Here is a 21,974-nt window from a genome sequence, read left to right on the forward strand (position 1 = left end):
TGTGAGCTTGTAGATCTGCTATTTTCAAACTATTTTTTCGAAACTATTTTTGATTGTTTTATTTCTTCTTGACCTTGCTGGAAAAAAAAATAATTGAATTTTGTTTTAAATGAATGTATTCTTTTTGGTGCTTTTTTGGGAATGTTTTTTGAAAATCTTTTGAAATAATTGAAAAAGACAAATATAGGAAACCAAAAACTGTAAGGGGACCCATAACAATGTGTCCGTGACCCACAAACGGGTCCCGAACCACTGTCTGGGAAACCATGATCTGGAATAAGTCGATCTGCATCGAGAGCTTGTAGATCTACAGTAGATCCGCTTTAACCCATTCTGACCTGAGATCAGATTCATACGAGGTTTCCACGGGACACACACTGGTCTGATTAACCCATTCTGACCTGAGATCAGATTCTAAAAAATGTCAGTCGTTCTTCGATTTTTCAAAAATAGCAGACCTACAAGCTCGTAGCGCGCCACTCGGTGGCGCGCTATGAGCTTGTAGATCTGCTATTTTTCAATAGCTAAAGCATGACGTGATGCTAAACACCAAAATGGGTTCCCGTTCAGAATGGGTTAAGAGCTTGTACAGTAGTCGGCATGTTTTATCGCTATACTTTTCGAAAACAGTGTTTAGCCTTATTTATTTATTTATCTATTTACCATCATAATCTGCATACTGTAGTAACAGTACTGTAACAGCCTACATGTATTATTTTAATTGTATTTAACCTTTATTTAACCAGTAAAAAACACATTGAGACTTAAGTCTCTTTTACAAAGTGTGAACTGGCCCAGCGAAGAGGCACATAATGTTACACAGCTCTGCCAGTACCAACAAATACACGACAATGTATCAGCGTGATCTGCATATCGTTTGTAACAGTATACTGTAACAGTGTGTATGTATGTGTCATCTGCATACAGTAACGTCTACTGTATGTGTTTAAAACCTACTTGTATGTACATTAGCTACAGTAAATAAATTACATAACTGTGTATGTGTCGTTTTATTGATCAATTTGACTTTTGCACCAGTGATTAGAAATTGATAATTGAAAATATGCTCCTCATTGACTTACATTGTACACTGAAACTGCTCTCAAAGTCACTCTTTTAGTACGTAAACAAACACAACGTTGATTCAAACAGAGCATCACCAAACCTGGTGCTGTTTTTTTTCAAAAAGTAAAACAATGAAGCAATGTACTGACCTCATGTTTCCTTCTATGCATGAGGAGTCCAAGCCGATTCTTATCACCCGACAGGAAGGAGTTTCCCCGGTTGGACGTATAGCGCACGGAAGGGAACACGTTATTCCAACCAGTTCCTTTCCCCTCCATCAGGTGCCCGGATGGCCAGGAGGAGGCAGTATAGAGACCAGGATTTCTGCATGTTTTTTTTTTGTGAGGGACACAGGGAGACACAGGGAGAACATGTGAGGGTACCTACCCTAGGGGACACGGGGAGAACATGTGAGGGTATCTACTACCTACCCTAGGGGACATAGGGAGAACATGTGAGGGTACCTACTACCTACCCTAGGGGACACAGGGAGAACATGTGAGGGTACCTACTACCTACCCTAGGGGACACAGGGAGAACATGTGAGGGTACCTACTACCTACCCTAGGGGACACAGGGAGAACATGTGAGGGTACCTACTACCTACCCTAGGGGACACAGCGAGAACATGTGAGGGTACTTACCCTAGGGGACACGGGGAGAACATGTGAGTGTACTTACCCTAGGGGACACGGGGAGAACATGCTAACTCCACACAGAAAGGCCCTTGGGAAAACTGTCAATCAAATCAAAATAATTTACTAAAAAGCACATCATGGTGATTGAAATAACACGTTAAAGTAGTGACTGGAAGCATAACATATCTGTGACCATGTTTATTACGGTTAATAAAATCAGGGTTTAAAGTTAAGCCAGTCAACTATTCCACAATCTCTGACGGTTACAGTATATAGAATTCTGGAACTACACCTCCTGAAATCTGAGTAAGGAAGCTGCCATTTCCATTCACGGAAATATATATATAAAAAAAAAATCATAACTTTTTTTTCCTCCCAACAAGCTAATATATGCGTGAATTATTTCTATTTATATTGGGATAAATGTGTGCGACTGTAAAGACGAAACAGAAGTGGGGAGGAGGCTTCACTTCTCACGACCAGAGCTTCCCTATTGGCTTTCAGGCAATACACAGGCCCACCCACCAAAAGTCCATAGGTGTGTACAGGCCCACCCAAAACCCTGAACGCCACACAGAAGCGTTTTTTGAGTGGTGCAACCACTCCTACAAGCAGCCATGTCCGTGTACCTGTGTGTGTGCACGTGAGCACGAGTATGTTACGTATTTATACCAGTAGGGGGCACCAGAAACAGAGAGAGGGGTATTGCTGTGGCTGCTAATGAGAGAGAGAGAGAGAGAGAGAGAGAGAGAGAGAGAGAGAGAGAGAGAGGGGTGTGTGGGGGGGAATTGCACCACTCAGTTCACACAGGTGTGATTTTTTATACAAAGAAAAGGGGAAAACAAAGAAGAAAGAAAGAAAAGCCAACTGGGTTTGAGAAAGGAAATAAAATAAAATAAAACAGTTCTGGAACGTCTTTCTGTCAGTTCATGTCCATCCTAAATTAGACAAAACAAATCTTTGATCATGAGGCTTAAAATACATGAAAGTTGCGATTAAATATGCTGGGGTTTTTAAATGTGATTTCATGCGGTGAAATAGGCAGGAAAAGTTGCAAAATATGTAGGATTTTATATGATTTTATGAGGTGAAATATCTCTCATTAAAAATACGCAACAACCCGAGCGCTGGTCCTAGTCCACTAGTCCCTTCCTATAACATTTTAGTCTAGTTTTTATCTTGTTCAGTCATCGTAGCTTACTTATCATTTAGTTTCGTCAGTGTAAAAAAAGGTAGTCGACTAAACATACTTCGCTATGGTTTAGCCCCATTAAGACCGGAGACCAGATTTGACAAAAAAAAAAAAAAATCTGAAAAACCTATGTATCCGTCAGTGGTTCTCAAACTATTTCATGTCAAGGACCCCCAGAATTATCTGTATTTGGCCGCGGACCCCCATCTGAAAACATGTTATTCCAGTGAAAAACGTTCACTGTATATATATTCAAAAGACGTGCACCACATTTTCACGATTTTTCATCAACAAAAACAAAATAGCATATCTACACGCTATGAGCTTGTAGATCTGCTATTTCCCCCAAAATCTACAGTTTAAAATAACGGTTAAAGTGGTTTTAAAAAGCTATAAAGGTGACGCAGTAGACGCTTAACGGGGTTTAACCTGAAACGAAACCGACAGCGTCTCTCTCCGTCATGTCTTTACGTCAGTCAGTCAGTTGTCCGGAACGTCCAGGTCCATCCTGCGTCGAGCTCTCCACCTCCGCCTCCACATCCTCATGGCCAGCGGGTCCAGCTCCCAGAACCTCCTCTCGTCGTCCCACGGTCTCCCGCCGCGGGGGTCCGGATGAAGAGGATGAGGAGGAGGTGGAGGCTCCGCCGCTGCCGCCGCCGCGTCTCCGATGTCCGACGCCGACGCCGACGTCTCTCCCGCCGCGTCCGTAGAAGTGTCCGCCGTGTCGCCGCCGCTGAGCGCCACGCGGCCGTCCCTCCTCAGCCGGAGGGACACGCAGCCGAACCAGCTGCGGCCGCTGGGCATGTCCCCCGCCGCGGCCCACGCGTCTTTCTCCTCGCTGTAGCGCTCCATGGTCTGGTGATACCTGGACGGGAAGAGAGAGAGAGAGACAACATGGTGATATAGTACGGCTCCATGGTCTGGTGATACCTAGACGTGAAGAGAGAGAGAGAGAGAGACTGACAACATGGTGATATAGTCCTTGTCCTCACTGTAGCGCTCCATGGTCTGGTGATACCTGTACGTGAAGAGAGAGAGAGAGACAGACAACATGGTGATATATAGCCTGACCCCACCCTTGTCGAATCTGAAGTTGGTGGAGCGAACGGTTGTCGGGTTACGGTGGATTACAGACGTACGTAGTAGTGTACATGGTGCATTTATAGATAGAAGATTAATATTATTAGTAGCAACAATGACAATTTGATTGTGGGTTTAGTTTATAGGTCACCGACAGATAGGGGTACAGAGACCAATAATGAAAATATTTTGGTTTTAATCGAGGAGTTGTCATCTATGAAGTATTCACATGAATTCATTATGGGAGATTTTAACTTGCCAAATATAGATTGGAATCTTACTTGATGCAAAGGGAGACGGAGCCACACTAGAAAACACATTTTTGGATTGTGTTCAGAACTAAATGTAATGGAACCAACAAGGTGGAGACTGAGGGGACGACACACCACATGTATTGGACCTTATACTTACGAACGAGGAGAATATGGTTGAGGATGTTCAGTATTTGAGCCCACTAGGTAAAAGTGACCATTGTGTTTTGTTGTTTAAGGTAATATGTTGTACAAAAATGAGAAAAAAAACGAAAAAATAAGAATGAATTACAACAAGGGAAGCTTTGAGGCAGCAATCAGAGAGCTGGAAATATTTAACCGGGGGGAATACTTTTCTGACTATGATGTCAACGCTGTCGCTAATTGGAGACTACTAAAGCTAAAGTTGAAAGCAATAGAGGATAAATATGTCCCAAATAGCAAGAGCAGGACATGGAATAGGAAGCACACTTTCCACTTGGATAGTATTACAAAAATTAAAATAAAGGAGAAAAACTCTCTTGCGAAAAAGGCCATGAAAAGTAAAGATCCAGAGATACAAAAAGATTAGATTACCGGTAGTTAGAAACTGTGTGAGAACGAGAAACAAGAAATCTAAGAATTCAATATGAAGAAGAGTCAGCGAGACAATCTAAACTGAAACCGAAGGTTATTTGGGACTACATTAATAAAAGGACAAAAATGTAAACAGCAGTAGGAGATCTATATGTCAATCAAGACAACAAGAACTCCCCAAAAACGGAGAAGGACTCGGATAAAGCAGAAATACTTTCAGACTATTTTAGCAGTGTATTTGTGAATGAACCTGAAGGGCATGTTATACCTGAACTGCCAAGAGTGGAAGTTCAGCATGCAGAACGGTTTATAATAACTACTGTCAGGACACAAAAAAAACTGCTACAGAGCATGAATATTTACAAATCACCCGGGCCAGACGCAATACACCCTAGGATAGTAAAAGAACTAGCCTGTGTGATTGCTGAACCAGTAACAATGCTATTTAACAAAACTGTGGAGGATGCAACTTTACCAAGTGGTTGGAAAGAGGCACAAATCAGTGCAATATTTAAAAAAGGAAGTAAGGCACTGGCAGGGAACTACAGACCTGTCAGCCTGACATCTGTTATAATGTAAAACAATGGAAAAACGAATTAGGACAAACATTGTGGATCATATGAAGTCCAACAAGCTCTTTAGTAACAGCCAGTACGGCTTTAAATCTGGAAGATCAACCACACTTCAACTTCTTACGGTTCTTTGATAAATGGTTCATTATCCTTAGATAGAGGACAGTCGGTTGACTGCATTTATATGGATTTCCAAAAAGCTTTTGATAAAGTTCCCCATAAGAGACTAATATCAAAGTTATGGTCTTACTGTATAGACAGCAGAGTTATAGGTTGGGCACAGGATTTTCTCAGTAACAGGAAACAGGTAATGGAGCCACTTCAGATTGGAAATCAGTGACCTCTGGAGTCCCACAGGGATCTGTATTGGGATTTTTGTTATTTATATAAATGATCTACCAAGGGAGATACAATCCGATGTCTACCTTTTTTGCGGACGACACAAAGATATTTAGAACTATAACCAATGACGCGGACACAGCACAACTCCAAGCAGACCTCCAGAGTACCTGTCACAGTAATTGGTGTGACAGGTGGCTACTGAAATTAAACCCAGATAAATGTTGCACATTGGGAAAATAATTGACAACCTGGCTAATTATACAGTTGGAGATCTAGTGATTCATCAAGTAGAGGAAGAAAAAGATATAGGGGTGGTCTGGTTGATAATTCACTAGAATTTGAAATGCACATCTCTGAAAAAGTTAAAAAAGGCAAACTCCATGTTGGCGATAATAAGAAGAACCTTTTTAAATTTACGAAAATAACTATGTATTTCCGTTATATAAATCCTTAGTGAGATCACATCTGGATTTTGCAAGCTCAGTCTGGTGCCCACTAAATCAAATACATAAATAGAGAAGGTTCAGCGAAGGGCTACTAAATTAATACCAGCGTTGAAAGAAAGGTGATATGAAGAAAGGTTAAGACATTTACAGTTACCAACGTTAGTGTACGGGAGGCACAGAGGAGATATGATCGAGGTATATAAACTTGTTCACCAGATATATGAATTTACAGCCGAGCCTGTTGTCCATTTTTGGGACAGCAGGTAATGAGTTGAGAGGGAATTCTCTTAAACTCTTACCACTAAACGGTCATTCAGAAAAGAGGAAGAATTTCTTTACGCTGTCAGAGCATGGAATACACTTCCGGAGGAAGTGGTCCAGGCTCCTTCAGTCAACACTTTTAAGAATAGACTTGACGAATTTTGGTCAACAAAAGGTTTTTTGTATAACTATAGGGCTGGCGTGTAAGGTCATAGACTGGTAAATACGGGACTTGAAAGTGTATTATGTATAGATATAAGAAAAAAACCCAAAGAGGGCGGGTCCACATGAACTTAAAACGTTTGTTTTAAGGTGTAAAAAAAAAAGAAAACTAATGTATTTATGTATGTATGACATGTACTTGTGAATTTTATTATGTATTTATGTCTGTTGTGAGTCTGGCGTAGAGGATTTCATCCTGTGCTGGAAATCTTTTCAATAAATACATTTCAATACATTATCATTACTCCAGTACCTGGCCAGGAAGCCCTCCTTCCCTCCCAGGATGTAGTATTATTACTCCAGTACCTGGCCAGGAAGCCCTCCTTCCCTCCCAGGATGTAGTATTATTACTCCAGTACCTGGCCAGGAAGCCCTCCTTCCCTCCCAGGATGTAGTATTATTACTCCAGTACCTGGCCAGGAAGCCCTCCTTCCCTCCCAGGATGTAGTATTATTACTCCAGTACCTGGCCAGGAAGCCCTCCTTCCCTCCCAGGATGTAGTATTATTACTCCAGTACCTGGCCAGGAAGCCCTCCTTCCCTCCCAGGATGTAGTATTATTACTCCAGTACCTGGCCAGGAAGCCCTCCTTCCCTCCCAGGATGTAGTATTATTACTCCAGTACCTGGCCAGGAAGCCCTCCTTCCCTCCCAGGATGTAGTATTATTACTCCAGTACCTGGCCAGGAAGCCCTCCTTCCCTCCCAGGATGTAGTATTATTACTCCAGTACCTGGCCAGGAAGCCCTCCTTCCCTCCCAGGATGTAGTATTATTACTCCAGTACCTGGCCAGGAAGCCCTCCTTCCCTCCCAGGATGTAGTATTATTACTCCAGTACCTGGCCAGGAAGCCCTCCTTCCCTCCCAGGATGTAGTATTATTACTCCAGTACCTGGCCAGGAAGCCCTCCTTCCCTCCCAGGATGTAGTATTATTACTCCAGTACCTGGCCAGGAAGCCCTCCTTCCCTCCCAGGATGTAGTATTATTACTCCAGTACCTGGCCAGGAAGCCCTCCTTCCCTCCCAGGATGTAGATACTTCCGTCCAGCACGGCCACCCCCGGATGGCAGCGAGGGTTCCTCATGGAGGAACACACGGTCCACACGTTGGTCTGAGGGTCGTAGCGCTCCACGGAGTCTGTGGTCTGGGTGGAGTGCCACCCACCTGCACGCACGCGCACATACACAGACACAGACACAGACACAGACACACACACACACACACACACACACACACACACACACACACACACACACACACACACACACACACACACTTTTTCAAACCCACCTTTTCAGACTCCATCATGGCCCATAGCACTTGCCCTAGCCCCTTAGATATGTAGACTTAGATAGCATTTTATACAGACTTATAGCATGTTAAGTAGACAGCACTAGAATTGCATTTTATGTAGTCATAGCACTTTATAGAATATATGAATAGTATAGTATAGTATGTATAGTTTATATGTATAGTTTCATTATATAGATATTCCACTGTTACGTTCTTAGCTTACACATGTTTCATGATAACTACTCTTTATGTATGTGATGTTATTGCCATGCTTTTTGTTCTTGCTAAATGTAAATCGCTCTGGATTAAGAGCGTCTGCTAAATGCCTACATTGTAAATTGTAAATTGAATGGAACCCAGGTCCTTCTAGCCGTGAGGAGACAGACTGAATGGAAGCGCAAGGATTACTGTCACAATATAAAGCTATGCAACACTTAAATCACGTACCCTAGCTTTAAGAACAGGTATAAAGTGTATGACGTCGTAGATAGAACAGGTATAATAGTTAGAAGAGGTATCATAGATATACGGACGGTAGAACCGGTATCATAGATATACGTCAGATAGATCAGGTATTAACCCATTCTGAACGGGAACCCATTATGGTGTTAGCATCATATCGTGCTTTAGCTATTGAAAAATAGCAGACCTACAAGCTCATAGCGCGCCACTCGGTGGCGCGCTACGAGCTTGTAGGTCTGCTATTTTTGAAGAATCGAAGAACGACTGACCTTTTTAGAATCTGATCTCAGGTCAGAATGGGTTCATCAGACCAGTGTGTGTCCAGTGGAAACCTTGTATAATCTGATCTCAGGTCAGAATGGGTTAATGGTTTGACGGTGTTACCCATGACGTAGATCTGTCCGTTCAGAGTGGCGGCGGCGGCTCCGAAGCGCGCCACGCTCATGGGAGCGAGCTGCGTCCAGGCGGGGACGGGCTTCATCCTGGGGTCACAGCGGTACGCCGACGACACGTCTGTCCGGTAGCCGTGCTCCATCACAGACCCTCCTACAGACACACACAGAGAAGACATAAGACGACACGTCTGTTGCTCCATCACAGACCCTCCTACAGACACACACGTAAGACATAAGACGACAGACACGTCTGTACGGTAGCCGCTCTCCATCACAGACCCTCCTACATACACACACACACATAGAAGACATAAGACGACAGACACGTCTGTACGGTAGCCGCGCTCCATCACAGACCCTCCTACAGACACACACACGTCTGTACGTTAGCCATGCTCCATCACAGACCCTCCTACAGACACACACCACACATAGAAGACATAAGACGACAGACACGTCTGTACGGTAGCCGCGCTCCATCACAGACCCTCCTACAGACACACACACGTCTGTACGTTAGCCATGCTCCATCACAGACCCTCCTACAGACACACACCACACATAGAAGACATAAGACGACAGACACGTCTGTGCGGTAGCCGTGCTCCATCACAGACCCTCCTACAGACACACAACAGGTGGTGGAAAGATTCACACAAGACATTGTGGTATTGATTAATAATTAATAACCCATTTAGACCGTACGACGTGTGGAAACGTCATAACTAATCCAACAGACGGATCCAAAGGACGTAGCGCATTTTCTTTCCTTTTTAGTCTTTTTTCTTCTTTCCAGCATCAAACTACTTCCACATACTTTGTGCTAGAGATCTAGTTCAAACTTCAACATGTTCAGCTTTATGCAGTTATTTATGCTATTTTTATATGCTATTTTTATTCCCCTCTTGGAATGTGTAAACAAACGACAGTTTTTGCACGACGAAGGGTCAGATCTTTCTAGGTTCACACAGAGGTGCTATCTGTGGTTGCTATAACAACGCATTCAATGGTCATATATGATGTACATTTTCTACTGTACATAACAGACGACATAGCTCACAATGCGTCGCAATGCACAGTGTTGATTTTGTCGACTAAAACTAAGACGAAAAATGTTCGTCGACTACCTTTTTTTTTCACTGACGAAAACTAAATGGAAACTAAATAAAAACTAAGCTATGATGACTAAAACTAAAAAGTAGAGTAAAATGTTAGGCAAGGACTAGTGGACAAGAGATCCAGTAAGTCAAAGTAATTTTACAATTAGTTGCATGGAGATGACTGACCGTCATTAGGACGGCATCAAGGCCCGCCAAAATACATTTTAGTCGACTAAATCAACTGTAGATTTAGTCGACTAAAATCACATGACATTTAGTTGGCTAAACACTAAAACATTCCAGGTGACTAAAATGTGACTAAAACTAAATGAAAACTATTCAAGAGGACTATAATCGAAATGTGCTGCCCAAAAACAACACTATAAAATAAACAACACATACCTATATAATAGAGGAACCCGTCCAGCGCCACCACCGCGGGGGAGTCGCAGTAGGAGAACACGCCCACAGACGCCACAAACTGCCAGGCGTTGGTCTTCGGGTCGTAGCGCTCCATCCTGGACTGGCCCTCCCTGCCCCCCACCGCAAACAGACAGCCGTCCAGCGCCACCAGACCTGTATAATAATAATAAAACTTTATTTGTATAGCACCTTTCATGACATGAAATGCAGCTCAAAGTGCTTTACAGAACAATGGAGAATAAAAGAAAAGCAAGGCAACGACATTAAAAAACAAGCAGTAATGCAATACAGTGAGGACATGAATAACAAAAATAAATAAGAGATCAATTAAAAGCAATGTTGTAGAAGTGGGTCTTGAGCTGAGCTTTAAAAATGTCTACAGAGGCTGCCTGTCGAAGGTACAGTGGGAGCTTGTTCCATGCCGACGGCCCGTAGAAGCAGAAAGCTGCTTCCCCGTATTTTTTAGTTGCCATTTTCTTTGGCAAAGCGAGCAGGCCAGCAGTGGAAGACCTTAGGGGGCGGTTTGGGACATATTTAGGCAGGCAGTCATGTAGGTAGGAAGGTGTGAGACCATTGAAAGCTTTATAGACAAGTAAAATAATTTTAAAATCAATCCTAAAAACAACCGGAAGCCAGTGCAGTGATGCCAAAACTGGAGTAATATGTTCTCTCATCTTAGTTCTAGTTAAAACTCTGGCTGCTGCATGTATGGATGTATGGATCATTACTATTATTATTATTATTATTATAATGACTGGCCCTCCCTGCCCCCCACCGCAAACAGACAGCCGTCCAGCGCCACCAGGCCTGTACGTATTATTGGACGGGAACCCCTTTTGGTGTTTTGACCTGAGATCAGATGCTATGTTTCTATGTCAGTCGTTCTTCGACTTTTTTTCAAAAATAGCAGATCTACAAGCTCGATTCTACGAGCTTGTAGATCTGCTATTTTTCAATAGCTAAAGCATAACAATGCTAACACCAAAAGGGGTTCCTGCACCCAAAATGGGTTAACCCATTCTGACCGGGAACCCGTTTTGGTGTTAGCATCATGCTATGCTTTAGCTATTGAAAAATAGCAGACCTACAAGCTCATAGCGCGCCACCGAGTGGCGCGCTACGAGCTTGTAGGTCTGCTATTTTTGAAAAATCGAAGAGCGACTGACATTTTTAGAATCTGATCTCAGGTCAGAATGGGTTCATCAGACCAGTGTGTGTCCAGTGGAAACCTCGTATGAATCTGATCTCAGGTCAGAATGGGTTAAGCATTATGTTATGGTTTTAGCTATTGAAAAATAGCTCAAATAGATCTGCTATTTTTTTGGAAAAGCGTGAAATTGTGACGCAAATCTATAAATAGATATTCATTCTTTCAGAGCGAACGTTTGTAACTCATATCTTTTCTTCTGGAACAACATATTTTCAGACGGGGGTCGGCGGGCAATTACATTTACTTTTGGGGGTCCTCGACATAAAATGAAAATGTTTGAGAACGACTGACACAGAAACATGGGGTTTTCAAAAAACTGTCAGGATTTAGAAGACATCTGTAGAATCGTCCTCAGGTCCAAATGGGTTATTATTATTACTGTATTGAGTGTACAGGGTTTGATGAAGTCAGATCAACATATGGAATGAATTCTGAACTGGCCAAATATGGAGCGTGTCTTTGAGTGTACAGGGTTTGATGAGGTCAGATGTCAGAACAGAAGATGTCATCTTTACCGAAATCACAGCGAGCTTCGTTCATGGGGCTCCTCTCCAGCCAGGAGTCGCTGGACGGGTCGTATCTCCAGGTTTCTCTGCTCACCGAGCCGTCGGCCAGCTCGCCTCCAGCCAGGTACAGAGTGGAACCTGAAATATAATAATAATAATAAAACTTTATTTGTATAGCACCTTTCATGACATGAAATGCAGCTCAAAGTGCTTTACAGAACAATGGAGAATAAAATAAAAGCAAGGCAACAACATTAAAAAACAAGCAGTAATGCAGAACAGTGAGGACATGAATAACAAAGAATAAAAGATCAATTAAAAGCAATGTTGTAGAAGTGGGTCTTGAGCTGAGCTTTAAAAATGTCTACAGAGGCTGCCTGACGAAGGTACAGTGGGAGTTTGTTCCATGCCGACGGCCCGTAGAAGCAGAAAGCTGCTTCCCCGTATTTTTTAGTTGCCATTTTTTTAGGCAAAGCGAGCAGGCCGGCAGTGAAAGACCTTAGGGGGCGGTTTGGGACATATTTAGGCAGGCAGTCATGTAGGTAGGAAGGTGCGAGACCATTGAGAGCTTTATAGACAAGTAAAATAATCTTTAAATCAATCCTAAAAACAACCGGAAGCCAGTGCAGTGAAGCCAAAACTGGAGTTATATGTTCTCTCATCTTAGTTCTAGTTAAAACTCTGGCTGCTGCATTTTGGACAAGTTGTAATCTGTCAGTTGTTTTCTTAGGCAGTCCTGAAAAAAGTGCATTGCAGTAATCAAGCCGAGAAAAAATAGGCAAATAGGCTCTGATTCGTGCAATATTTCTAAGGTGAAAAAAGGCAATCTTGGTGACATGATTAATGTGTGAATTAAAATTAAATTCAGAATCAATAATGACCCCCAGGTTCTTTACTGTACTGTTACTTTCTACAGTCAGGTTGCCAAGTCTGCTTATTATTGATTCTTTCTGCTCACTAGAACCGATTATGAGAACTTCTGTCTTATCCTCATTTAGCTTGAGAAAGTTCTAACTCATCCAGCATTTGATGCTAGACAGACAGGTCATATAGAATCATATTAATAACTTGAAACAACATTCCAGGTACAGACAAGTAGAACCTGAAATATCAAACCATATTAACCCATCTACGTAGGCCTGACGTCGAAATTAAAAAATAAATCTTCAAAATTCAGACAGTTTTCTGAAAAAGCTTATGTTTCTGTATCAGTGGTGCTCATTATTTCATGTCAAGGATCCCAAAAGTTATATGTAATATGCCTCCGCCCCCCCCCCCCCCCCCATCTGAATATATGTTGTTCCAGGGACCTCCTCAGAAGATTTGAGTTAAAATGTTCACTCTGTAATATTCAAAGATTTGAGGTACATTTTCACGATTAAAAAAAAATTGCAGACCTGCAAGCTTGTAGATATGCTATTTTTCAATAGCTAAAGTATAACATAATGCTTTAAAACACCAAAAAGGGGTTCCCGCCCCAAAAATGGGTTAAAACACTTTCCTCACCACGTTTAAAAGGTCAATTTTAGTCACTTGTCTCCCCCGCGCTTTCCAGCCGCCATTTCGTTATACCGCCCGCCACTGACCTGCCACCACCATGCAGTGCCTCCGCACGGCGAAGGGCAGACACGCCAGGGTTTTCCACTGGTTGGTTGTGGGTTCGAAGCTCTCCACGCTGTGCAGCATCTCCTTGTCCTCCTGGCCGCCCACCGCCACGATCACCTCCGTCACTGCGGAGGAGGAGTGGAAACAAACACAATGAAGTCGGCGTTGGGCGAACGGTTCTTGAGTTACGGTGGATTACAGACGTAACAGACATACGTACAGAGACTACAGGCACATTTATAGATACAGACAGCTAGCAGGGTACCTGTGGAGGTCTGTGGTCGAGGTCATTTAAACCATTCTGAACGGGAACCTATCTTGGTATTAGCATCATGTTATGCTTTAGCTATTGAAAAAATAGCAGATCTACAAGCTCATAGCGCGCCACCGAGTGGCGCGCTACGAGCTTGTAGGTCTGCTATTTTTTGAAAAATCAAAGAACGACTGACATTTTTAGAATCTGATCTCAGGTCAGAATGGGTTAATCAGACCAGTGTGTGTGTCCAGTGGAAACCTCGTATGAATCTGATCTCAGGTCAGAATGGGTTAATCAGACCAGTGTGTGTCCAGAGGAAACCTCGTATGAATCTGATCTCAGGTCAGAATGGGTTAATCAGACCAGTGTGTGTCCAGTGGAAACCTCGTATAAATCTGATCTCAGGTCAGAATGGGTTAATCAGACCAGTGTGTTGTCCAGTGGAAACCTCGTATGAATCTGATCTCAGGTCAGAATGGGTTAAGGATACAGACAGCTAGCAGGGTACCTGTGGAGGTCCGCGGTCGCGGTCTGCCGTCCTTGGCCTCAGAGATGAGTCTCTGACAGCCCTGGGACCGTCTCACCACCTCCACACACTCTATGACATCACGGAGGTAGGTGGGGCTTATGAGAGGCAGGCGGATGTGTTCTAGGACCTGGTTGGACGACAGACGTGACACTCATTATTACTCTAGTCTAGGGGGGGCGTAAAACTAGGTCTGCGAATCGTCTGCCAACTCTCGATGGGATTCGATTCCGATTTTTGGGGTCACAATTAGATTGAAATAAAATAAAATTGATTTGATTCCGTTTATTGGGGTCAATTCTGCGCACACGCAATCTTTAGTGACTTTAGAGGCTCAGATTGAGATTCTATCGCTAGATTAGGGTCCAGACGGTGACTAGAAAATGGCAGATTACTACTTCCGGTTCGCGGAGGCAAATCACGGGTTCCACACCACAATCTGAGCCTCTCAAGTCAGAGAAAACGCTGCTAAGATCGTGTGCGGCGCGCATGTGTGAAGTGCAGAGTTTTGGTATTTCGGTGAAGACACAACAAGGAAGCAAAGCGTTGCCAAGCAACGGGAAGCTAAAATACGGTACATATAATTCTGGATTATTCATAGAAATCAACAAAAGACGAGATTTCTCGTAAATGTTAAATGGTGCATTTATATAGCGCCTTTATCCAAGGCGCTTTACATAGACTGTGCATCAATTCACCCATTCACAATTAATTTCACACACACATTCACACACCGATGGCGGCGGAAACCATGAAAGTTCAGTGTCTTGCTCAAGGACACTTCGACACTAACTCTGGGGGAGCCCGGGTTCGAACTGGCGACCTTGCGGTTACCATCCGGCCACTCTACCCCTGAACCACCGCCACCTCGTCTTGGCACGGGGGCGACATTGGCATATATTATGTTGACTGACCTTTTCAAAGATGGGATTGCGGGTAGGACACTTATTCAACCACAGCATGGCCGCCTCGAACACCGTCTCTTCCTTGGACACGTTGAGGTCGTCGTCACAGAGGATCTCCGTCAGTTTGTCCACAGACAGCGACAGGAGTTCCTCCTGTATACACAAATATATGTCAAATATGTCACCTGTCCTCCTGTACAAGACAAATATATGTCAAATATATGTCACCTGTCACTCTGTCCACAGACAGCGACAGGAGTTCCTCCTGTATACACAAATATATGTCAAATATGTCACCTGTCCTCCTGTACAAGACAAATATATGTCAAATATATGTCACCTGTCACTCTGTCCACAGACAGCGACAGGAGTTCCTCCTGTACAAGACAAATATATGTCAAATATGTGTCACGACACATCTTGCCTGCCAAAAATGTTAATTCCTGGAAACGCTACTGGTTGTGACACACAAACATACACGTTACGAAAATATTAATCATACTAATATGAGACAGCGCTTCTTTCACCTGACAAATATCACTACAGTATGTGATCATTTCTTGTTTTTCAAAGACGCCGCATAAAATCACATAAAATCACACAAATTCCGAAAGACTTGACATATTATTTAGCATTTCTAATTCATTTCTGGAATTTCACAGCATAAAAATCACATACAAACCTGCATATTTCATCGCATAATCAAGCATCTTAGCACATGTTTTTCTGGAGGGGCTGTCTGTCTGTCTGCGTGCCTGTCTGTCTACCTGCATGCCTGTATGTCTATCTACCTGCCTGTCTGTCTGTCTGTCTGCGTGCCTGTCTGTCTGTCTACCTACCTGCCGGTAGACAACGCCGAAGTGTTCCAGGATGTAGTCCTTGCTGTGTTTCTCCAGCAGGGGGCAGGAGTGAGCCTCGGCGAAGCAGTGGATGCCGACGCAGTTCCTCTCGTCCATGTGGCGCTGCATGTACGAACAACACGACTCCACCACGTTGGTAATGTTCAGCAGGTTGGCTGCAGCCAGCAGACCCTAGAAATACACATTATAGAGAAACAGGTCGTTGGTGATGTTCAGCAGGTTGGCTGCAGCCAGCAGGCCCTAGAAATACACATTATAGAGAAACAGGTCGTTGGTGATGTTCAGCAGGTTGGCTGCAGCCAGCAGGCCCTATAGAAATACACATTACAGAGAAACAGGTCGTTGGTGATGTTCAGCAGGTTGGCTGCAGCCAGCAGACCCTATAGAAATACACATTATAGAGAAACAGGTCGTTGGTGATGTTCAGCAGGTTGGCTGCAGCCAGCAGACCCTATAGAAATACACATTATAGAGAAACAGGTCGTTGGTGATGTTCAGCAGGTTGGCTGCAGCCAGCAGACCCTAGAAACACACATTATAGAGAAACAGGTCGTTGGTGATGTTCAGCAGGTTGGCTGCAGCCAGCAGACCCTATAGAAATACACATTATAGAGAAACAGGTCGTTGGTGATGTTCAGCAGGTTGGCTGCAGCCAGCAGACCCTATAGAAATACACATTATAGAGAAACAGGTCGTTGGTGATGTTCAGCAGGTTGGCTGCAGCCAGCAGACCCTAGAAACACACATTATAGAGAAACAGGTCGCTGGTGATGTTCAGCAGGTTGGCTGCAGCCAGCAGACCCTATAGAAATACACATTATAGAGAAACAGGTCGTTGGTGATGTTCAGCAGGTTGGCTGCAGCCAGCAGACCCTATAGAAATACACATTATAGAGAAACAGGTCGTTGGTGATGTTCAGCAGGTTGGCTGCAGCCAGCAGACCCTATAGAAATACACATTATAGAGAAACAGGTCGTTGGTGATGTTCAGCAGGTTGGCTGCAGCCAGCAGACCCTATAGAAATACACATTATAGAGAAACAGGTCGTTGGTGATGTTCAGCAGGTTGGCTGCAGCCAGCAGACCCTAGAAATACCCTAGATTATATTAACAGGTCGTTTCGAGGAAGCAATCGGATTGGTTTGAAGCACGGCAAGAAGGCTGTTTTAACCATTGTAACAACGGAATGCGGAAGTGCTCATTCTATCTCAATGGGATAGTTCCAATGTTGGAACTATAGCCCAGAGGCACCCGCTTTGCAGCGAGATCAAAGCGCGTCGCCACTCTCTTACTAGATTACTCTGCTTCAAACCACCATCATGGAACACCTAATTAAAACAAATAATTCAGCCATGTTGTTCTCCCAGAGTGCAGCAGAAAAAGATGATTTTTTTGGCGACTCTCTTAGTTTTAAGGGTAACTGTTGTATAATGGCAACATCACACTCAAGGATGTGCGTTACTGTCATTACTCCTGCGCTGCTTACAGAATGCGCCTTCGGCTCGTTCCTGCAGCAACGCAGGCATGCCATTAATGACAGTAACGCACACGTCTTCATTGTAGTATTGATTCAATATAATATCAGGGGTGACCACAATATTTTTCCTCGAGAGCTACAAAATGACCAGCTAAACAAGATCCACCCACCCAGAAAAGGTAACTCTCCGTTAAGGTTTCTGAAGATAAATTTCTCACCTGCACATTGGCCGCGGTGATGAGCACCTTCGAGGTGTAGGCGAAGGTCACCAGGAGGTCGACGGCCTGAGCTTCCACCCCGTTGATGGTCACCCTGGTCTGGTGGGACTCCTTCCACTCTGACTCAAACATGGCCTACAGTAGACAATGAAGAGGTTAGGACTACAGACATGGCCTACAGTAGACTAGACAATGAAGAGGTTAGGACTACAAACATGGCCTATAGAGCGCCGCAGTCCCCGCCCCCTTTCAGAAAAGCGAGTGGCCCAGGAAGTGAAAGCCCCATGCATTCTGCCATCGGCACTTTTAATATAATTTATTTAAAGACGGTTACGCCGCGGACAAAGCCAATTCGGATCGTGACGAATCATGACAATGAACACAATATTTTGGGACGATCAAATCATTAGAAAGAAGAAAAGAAAGTCAGGAGACAACACTATTTGTTTTATTTTTCGTCTTATAAATCATTTGATCGGCCCAAAATATTGTGTTCATTGTCATGATTCGTCACAATCCGAATTGGCTTTGTCCGCGGCGTAACCGTCTTTAAATAAATTATATTAAAAGTGCCGATGGCAGAATGCATGGGGCTTTCACTTCCTGGGCCACTCGCTTTTCTGAAAGGGGGCGGGACTGCGGCGCTCTATTGGCCTACAGTAGACAACTAAGAGTTACGATTACAGGGGTTGACCCCAACGGTTGCCCGTCTGCCCATGGCAAGTAGTGAATAAAACGTTTGGGCAGGTGGAGTTTGTTTTTAGGTTGCCCGACGGGGGAGTGGGGAAGCAATCGTCTTCAGACAGTTTTCTGAAAGGTGGTCAAACCTTTTTCACGTCAAGGACCCCCAGAATTATCTGAATGTGGCCGTGGACCCCATGTGAAAATATGTAGTTCCAGTCTCCCCCAGAAGCAAAGATTTGAGTTAAAAAACGTTCCCTCTGACAGAATATATATATTCAAAGATTTGCACATTTTCACAAATTTTCAAAAATAGCAGACCTACAAGGTCGTAGCGTGCCACCCGCTGGCGCGCTATGAGCTTGTATAGATCTGCTATTTTTCAATAGCTAAAAGTATAACATAATGCTTAAAAAACCAAAAGGGGTTCCCGCGCCCAGAATGGGTTAGGGCCGATTCATACTCCTATTTTACCGCTGTTTCGGCGCTGTAGTGCCGAAATGATTTCGGCTCGTCAGAAAATTTCAGTAGCACCGAAGAGCCGACTTTAAGACGGTACCGCCCCCCCGAACCTCAAATGACGTCAAATTGTAGGCTCTACAGCGCCGAACCGACTTTTATTCGGCTCTAAAATAAGAGTATGAATCGGCCCTTAAGTTAAGTATTACCTCAAAGTAGGAGCTGAAAGCCGCCAGCACGTTGCGGTGGCAGGGGAACTCCAGTCCGCCGCAGCACAGGATCACGTCGCAGAAGGCCTGCCGCAGTCGCAGGCGGTTCAGGCCTTCCAGCATCGTGTCGGGATGGGCGCTCTCCGCGAACGCAAAGTCGTCGTCGCGGTGGCTCTCCTCCTCCGATGGCGAGGAGGAGGAGGAAGCGGCGTGGTGGGCGACGTCCATGAGACGGGGAGGAGGAGGGGGCAGACGGGGAGGAGGGGGACGACCGCCGCTGACCTCCATGGGACAGGGGAGGGGAGGGGGGACCGGGGGGGGGGCGGGGGGTACCAGCAGTCTGTAGGACAGCAGAATACAACATGGTCACACAGGGGGTTGAGCTGGGCTGAGGGCCTTAAGTACAGGTCATGTTCTACTTGCCCCGAAAAGGTAAATCGTCCATTAAGCTATGAGCTTGTAGATTTGCTATTTTTTAATAGCTAAATTAAATTCAATTCAATTCAATTTTATTATAGTGTCAAATCACAACAAGTTGTCTCAAGACACTTTACAAATTAACAAAGATCCTCCCAGAGCATTAAGCAATATTGCGACAATGGTAACGAAAAACTCCCCTTTAGGAAGAAACGTCAGGCAGAACCCGAATCTAGGGTGGGCGGCCATCTGCCTCGACCTAAAGTATAACATAATGCTTAATGCTTAAAATGCTTAATGCTTAAAATGCCAAAAAGGGTTCCTCCCCGGGGGCAGACCAAGGCGCAGTTGGAGGAAACACATCAACTCACAGGCCCTTGGAATCCCACAGGAGGAAGTCACTAATGTTGCTCTGGAGAGGGAAGTCTGGAGCTCTCTGGTGGGGCTGTTATAATTGCCCCCCCCCCCCCCCGCAACCACCCGACTACGGATTCAGCGGTTGAAGATGAATGGATGGATGGTTCCCACCCAGAATGGGTTAAAAAGAAAAACACCATTCCATTTAACACTATTTATTTTTACTTTCTGGGGTTGTGCGCATACACATATGACTATGGGTTCACACTTCATTAATTCAGAAGAAAAGAAAAGGCAGGGTACAGCACTTTTTTTTTTGTTTTTCTTCTTTCTAATTCTGTTTCTGCCCCCAAAATTGTGTTTAGTAGTGCCAAAAGAATGCTATTTGTTCCAATGTGACTGCAAAACAATAGCTGGTATTTGTTTTAAAAAAAAAGCTTTACCCTGTATAACATGTAATATAACGACACAATGTGACATATCTCTATTTACAAAATGCTGTACTGTATATACGTTCCCCATTTGCAACTGTTATTATATTTTGACACTTGCTTTGGCAATGTAAACGTATGTTTTTCTCATGCCAATAAAGCTCCTTTGAATCGAATAACAACAACAATGAATTGAGCTCCAATGCAGTCACACAAAATAAGAGCAACATTTAAACCGATGCTTGTCAAAGTGTGACCCCCAGGGGTCCTTGAGGGAGTTCCAGGGGGTCCCCAGCTAAATGATTATAGTTATGAAACAAATTGACACTCTGAGAGTGTACAAACGTACCATTTGGTAAGGTTACAATTACATTAGTACAGTAGGCCTACTCAGAGTTTAAAAAAAATAGGGTTACAGAGATATAAATGCCATTAAATGGTTAAGAATCACTGTTATCCGTAAAGGTACCGGTATTCTCTTTAAGGGGGTCCCTGGCATATCTATTTCAAACCCGCGGGCTAATAACTGTCAATTCAGGCGTCCTTGACCTGAAAAAGTTATAGGGAACTGATTTAAAAGAAAGCATACATGTTTACTTCCATAAAGCTGCATAAAAACCTCTTTCTGCTATAAAGTTAACAAACTGCTGTCTTTGCTTAGCTGGTAGATAATTACTGGCTTCGACCAAGACAAAGAGTTTAAATACGAATAGTTAATACAAACATTCACTGTTGTTTAAACGTTCACACACAACACATGTCTATTAAACGTTTACTTTCATAAAATAATAACCTCTTGTTCTGCTGCCGCTAAAAGTTAACAAACGGCTCTGCTTTGCTTACCTTGTAGATGGTTATTGGCTTCGACCAAGACAAAGAGTTTAAATGCAATAGTTAATTATATAATGTTAATAAACATTCACTGTGGACATTCATGGTGTTGTGTACATGAGTAGCATCGTGGCTAACTGCTAACAACAGCACAGTGTTGCCAGATTGCGTGGGAGAAATAAGCGGCCCGGTCCAGCCAACTTGTTGTGAGTTTTGTAGATAATGCCATTTTCAAAAAGATATTTTGAAAAGAAAAAGTGAAATATTAGGAATAAGTTATTTGAACATTAAACTTTTTTTTCCAGATGTTCTGCAGATAAATACATTATGTTTATATTTATAATGTCCTTGACATGCAAATGTTTGAGAACTGATTTAAACTATTCCATTTTTTTGGAAGTAAGTCCAACAAATAACTACACTTTTAAAACAAGCCCCCCAAAAAAGCAACCAACAATATTTACAAGCAACTTCACAGAAAAGAACAAGACAAGCCCAAAGTTGCTTATAATAAGCGGACATGGCAACACTGGTTTTAGCTTCTTGTTCATCTTCTCCTTTCCTGCAGGCTGTACACTTTCGTGCAATGCTGCCCTCCACAGGCGAGGATTCACACACACACACACACACACACACACACACACACACACACACACACACACACACACACACACACACACACACACACACACACACACACACACACAGTCA

General features: G+C 43.6%; 1 protein-coding gene across 2 annotated transcripts; it reads right to left on the minus strand.

Moving 5' to 3' along the window:
• Positions 1 to 1,886: 1,886 nt before the first annotated feature.
• LOC308316589 (kelch-like protein 23) lies at positions 1,887 to 21,376 on the minus strand. Of its 2 annotated transcripts, XM_080765277.1 has the most exons (12): positions 21,276 to 21,376; positions 19,228 to 19,567; positions 17,879 to 18,013; positions 16,163 to 16,354; positions 15,333 to 15,476; positions 14,401 to 14,548; positions 13,618 to 13,761; positions 12,041 to 12,169; positions 10,295 to 10,468; positions 8,782 to 8,943; positions 7,641 to 7,806; positions 1,887 to 3,760 (listed from the first exon to the last, which is right to left on the minus strand). In XM_080765277.1, the coding sequence occupies exons 2-12, from the start codon at positions 19,513 to 19,515 to the stop codon at positions 3,376 to 3,378; spliced, it is 2,067 nt and encodes a 688-aa protein (XP_080621403.1). In that variant the 5' UTR covers positions 19,516 to 19,567; positions 21,276 to 21,376; the 3' UTR covers positions 1,887 to 3,375. The 2 variants fall into 2 exon arrangements, with proteins under 2 accessions (XP_080621403.1, XP_080621404.1); XM_080765278.1 differs by lacking the exon at positions 19,228 to 19,567 and having other exon boundaries at positions 21,276 to 21,365.
• Between the last annotated feature and the right edge of the window lie 598 nt (positions 21,377 to 21,974).

Source organism: Protomyctophum bolini (genome assembly GCF_963924005.1).
Source record: "Protomyctophum bolini genome assembly, chromosome: 6".
NCBI lineage: Eukaryota > Metazoa > Chordata > Actinopteri > Myctophiformes > Myctophidae > Protomyctophum > Protomyctophum bolini.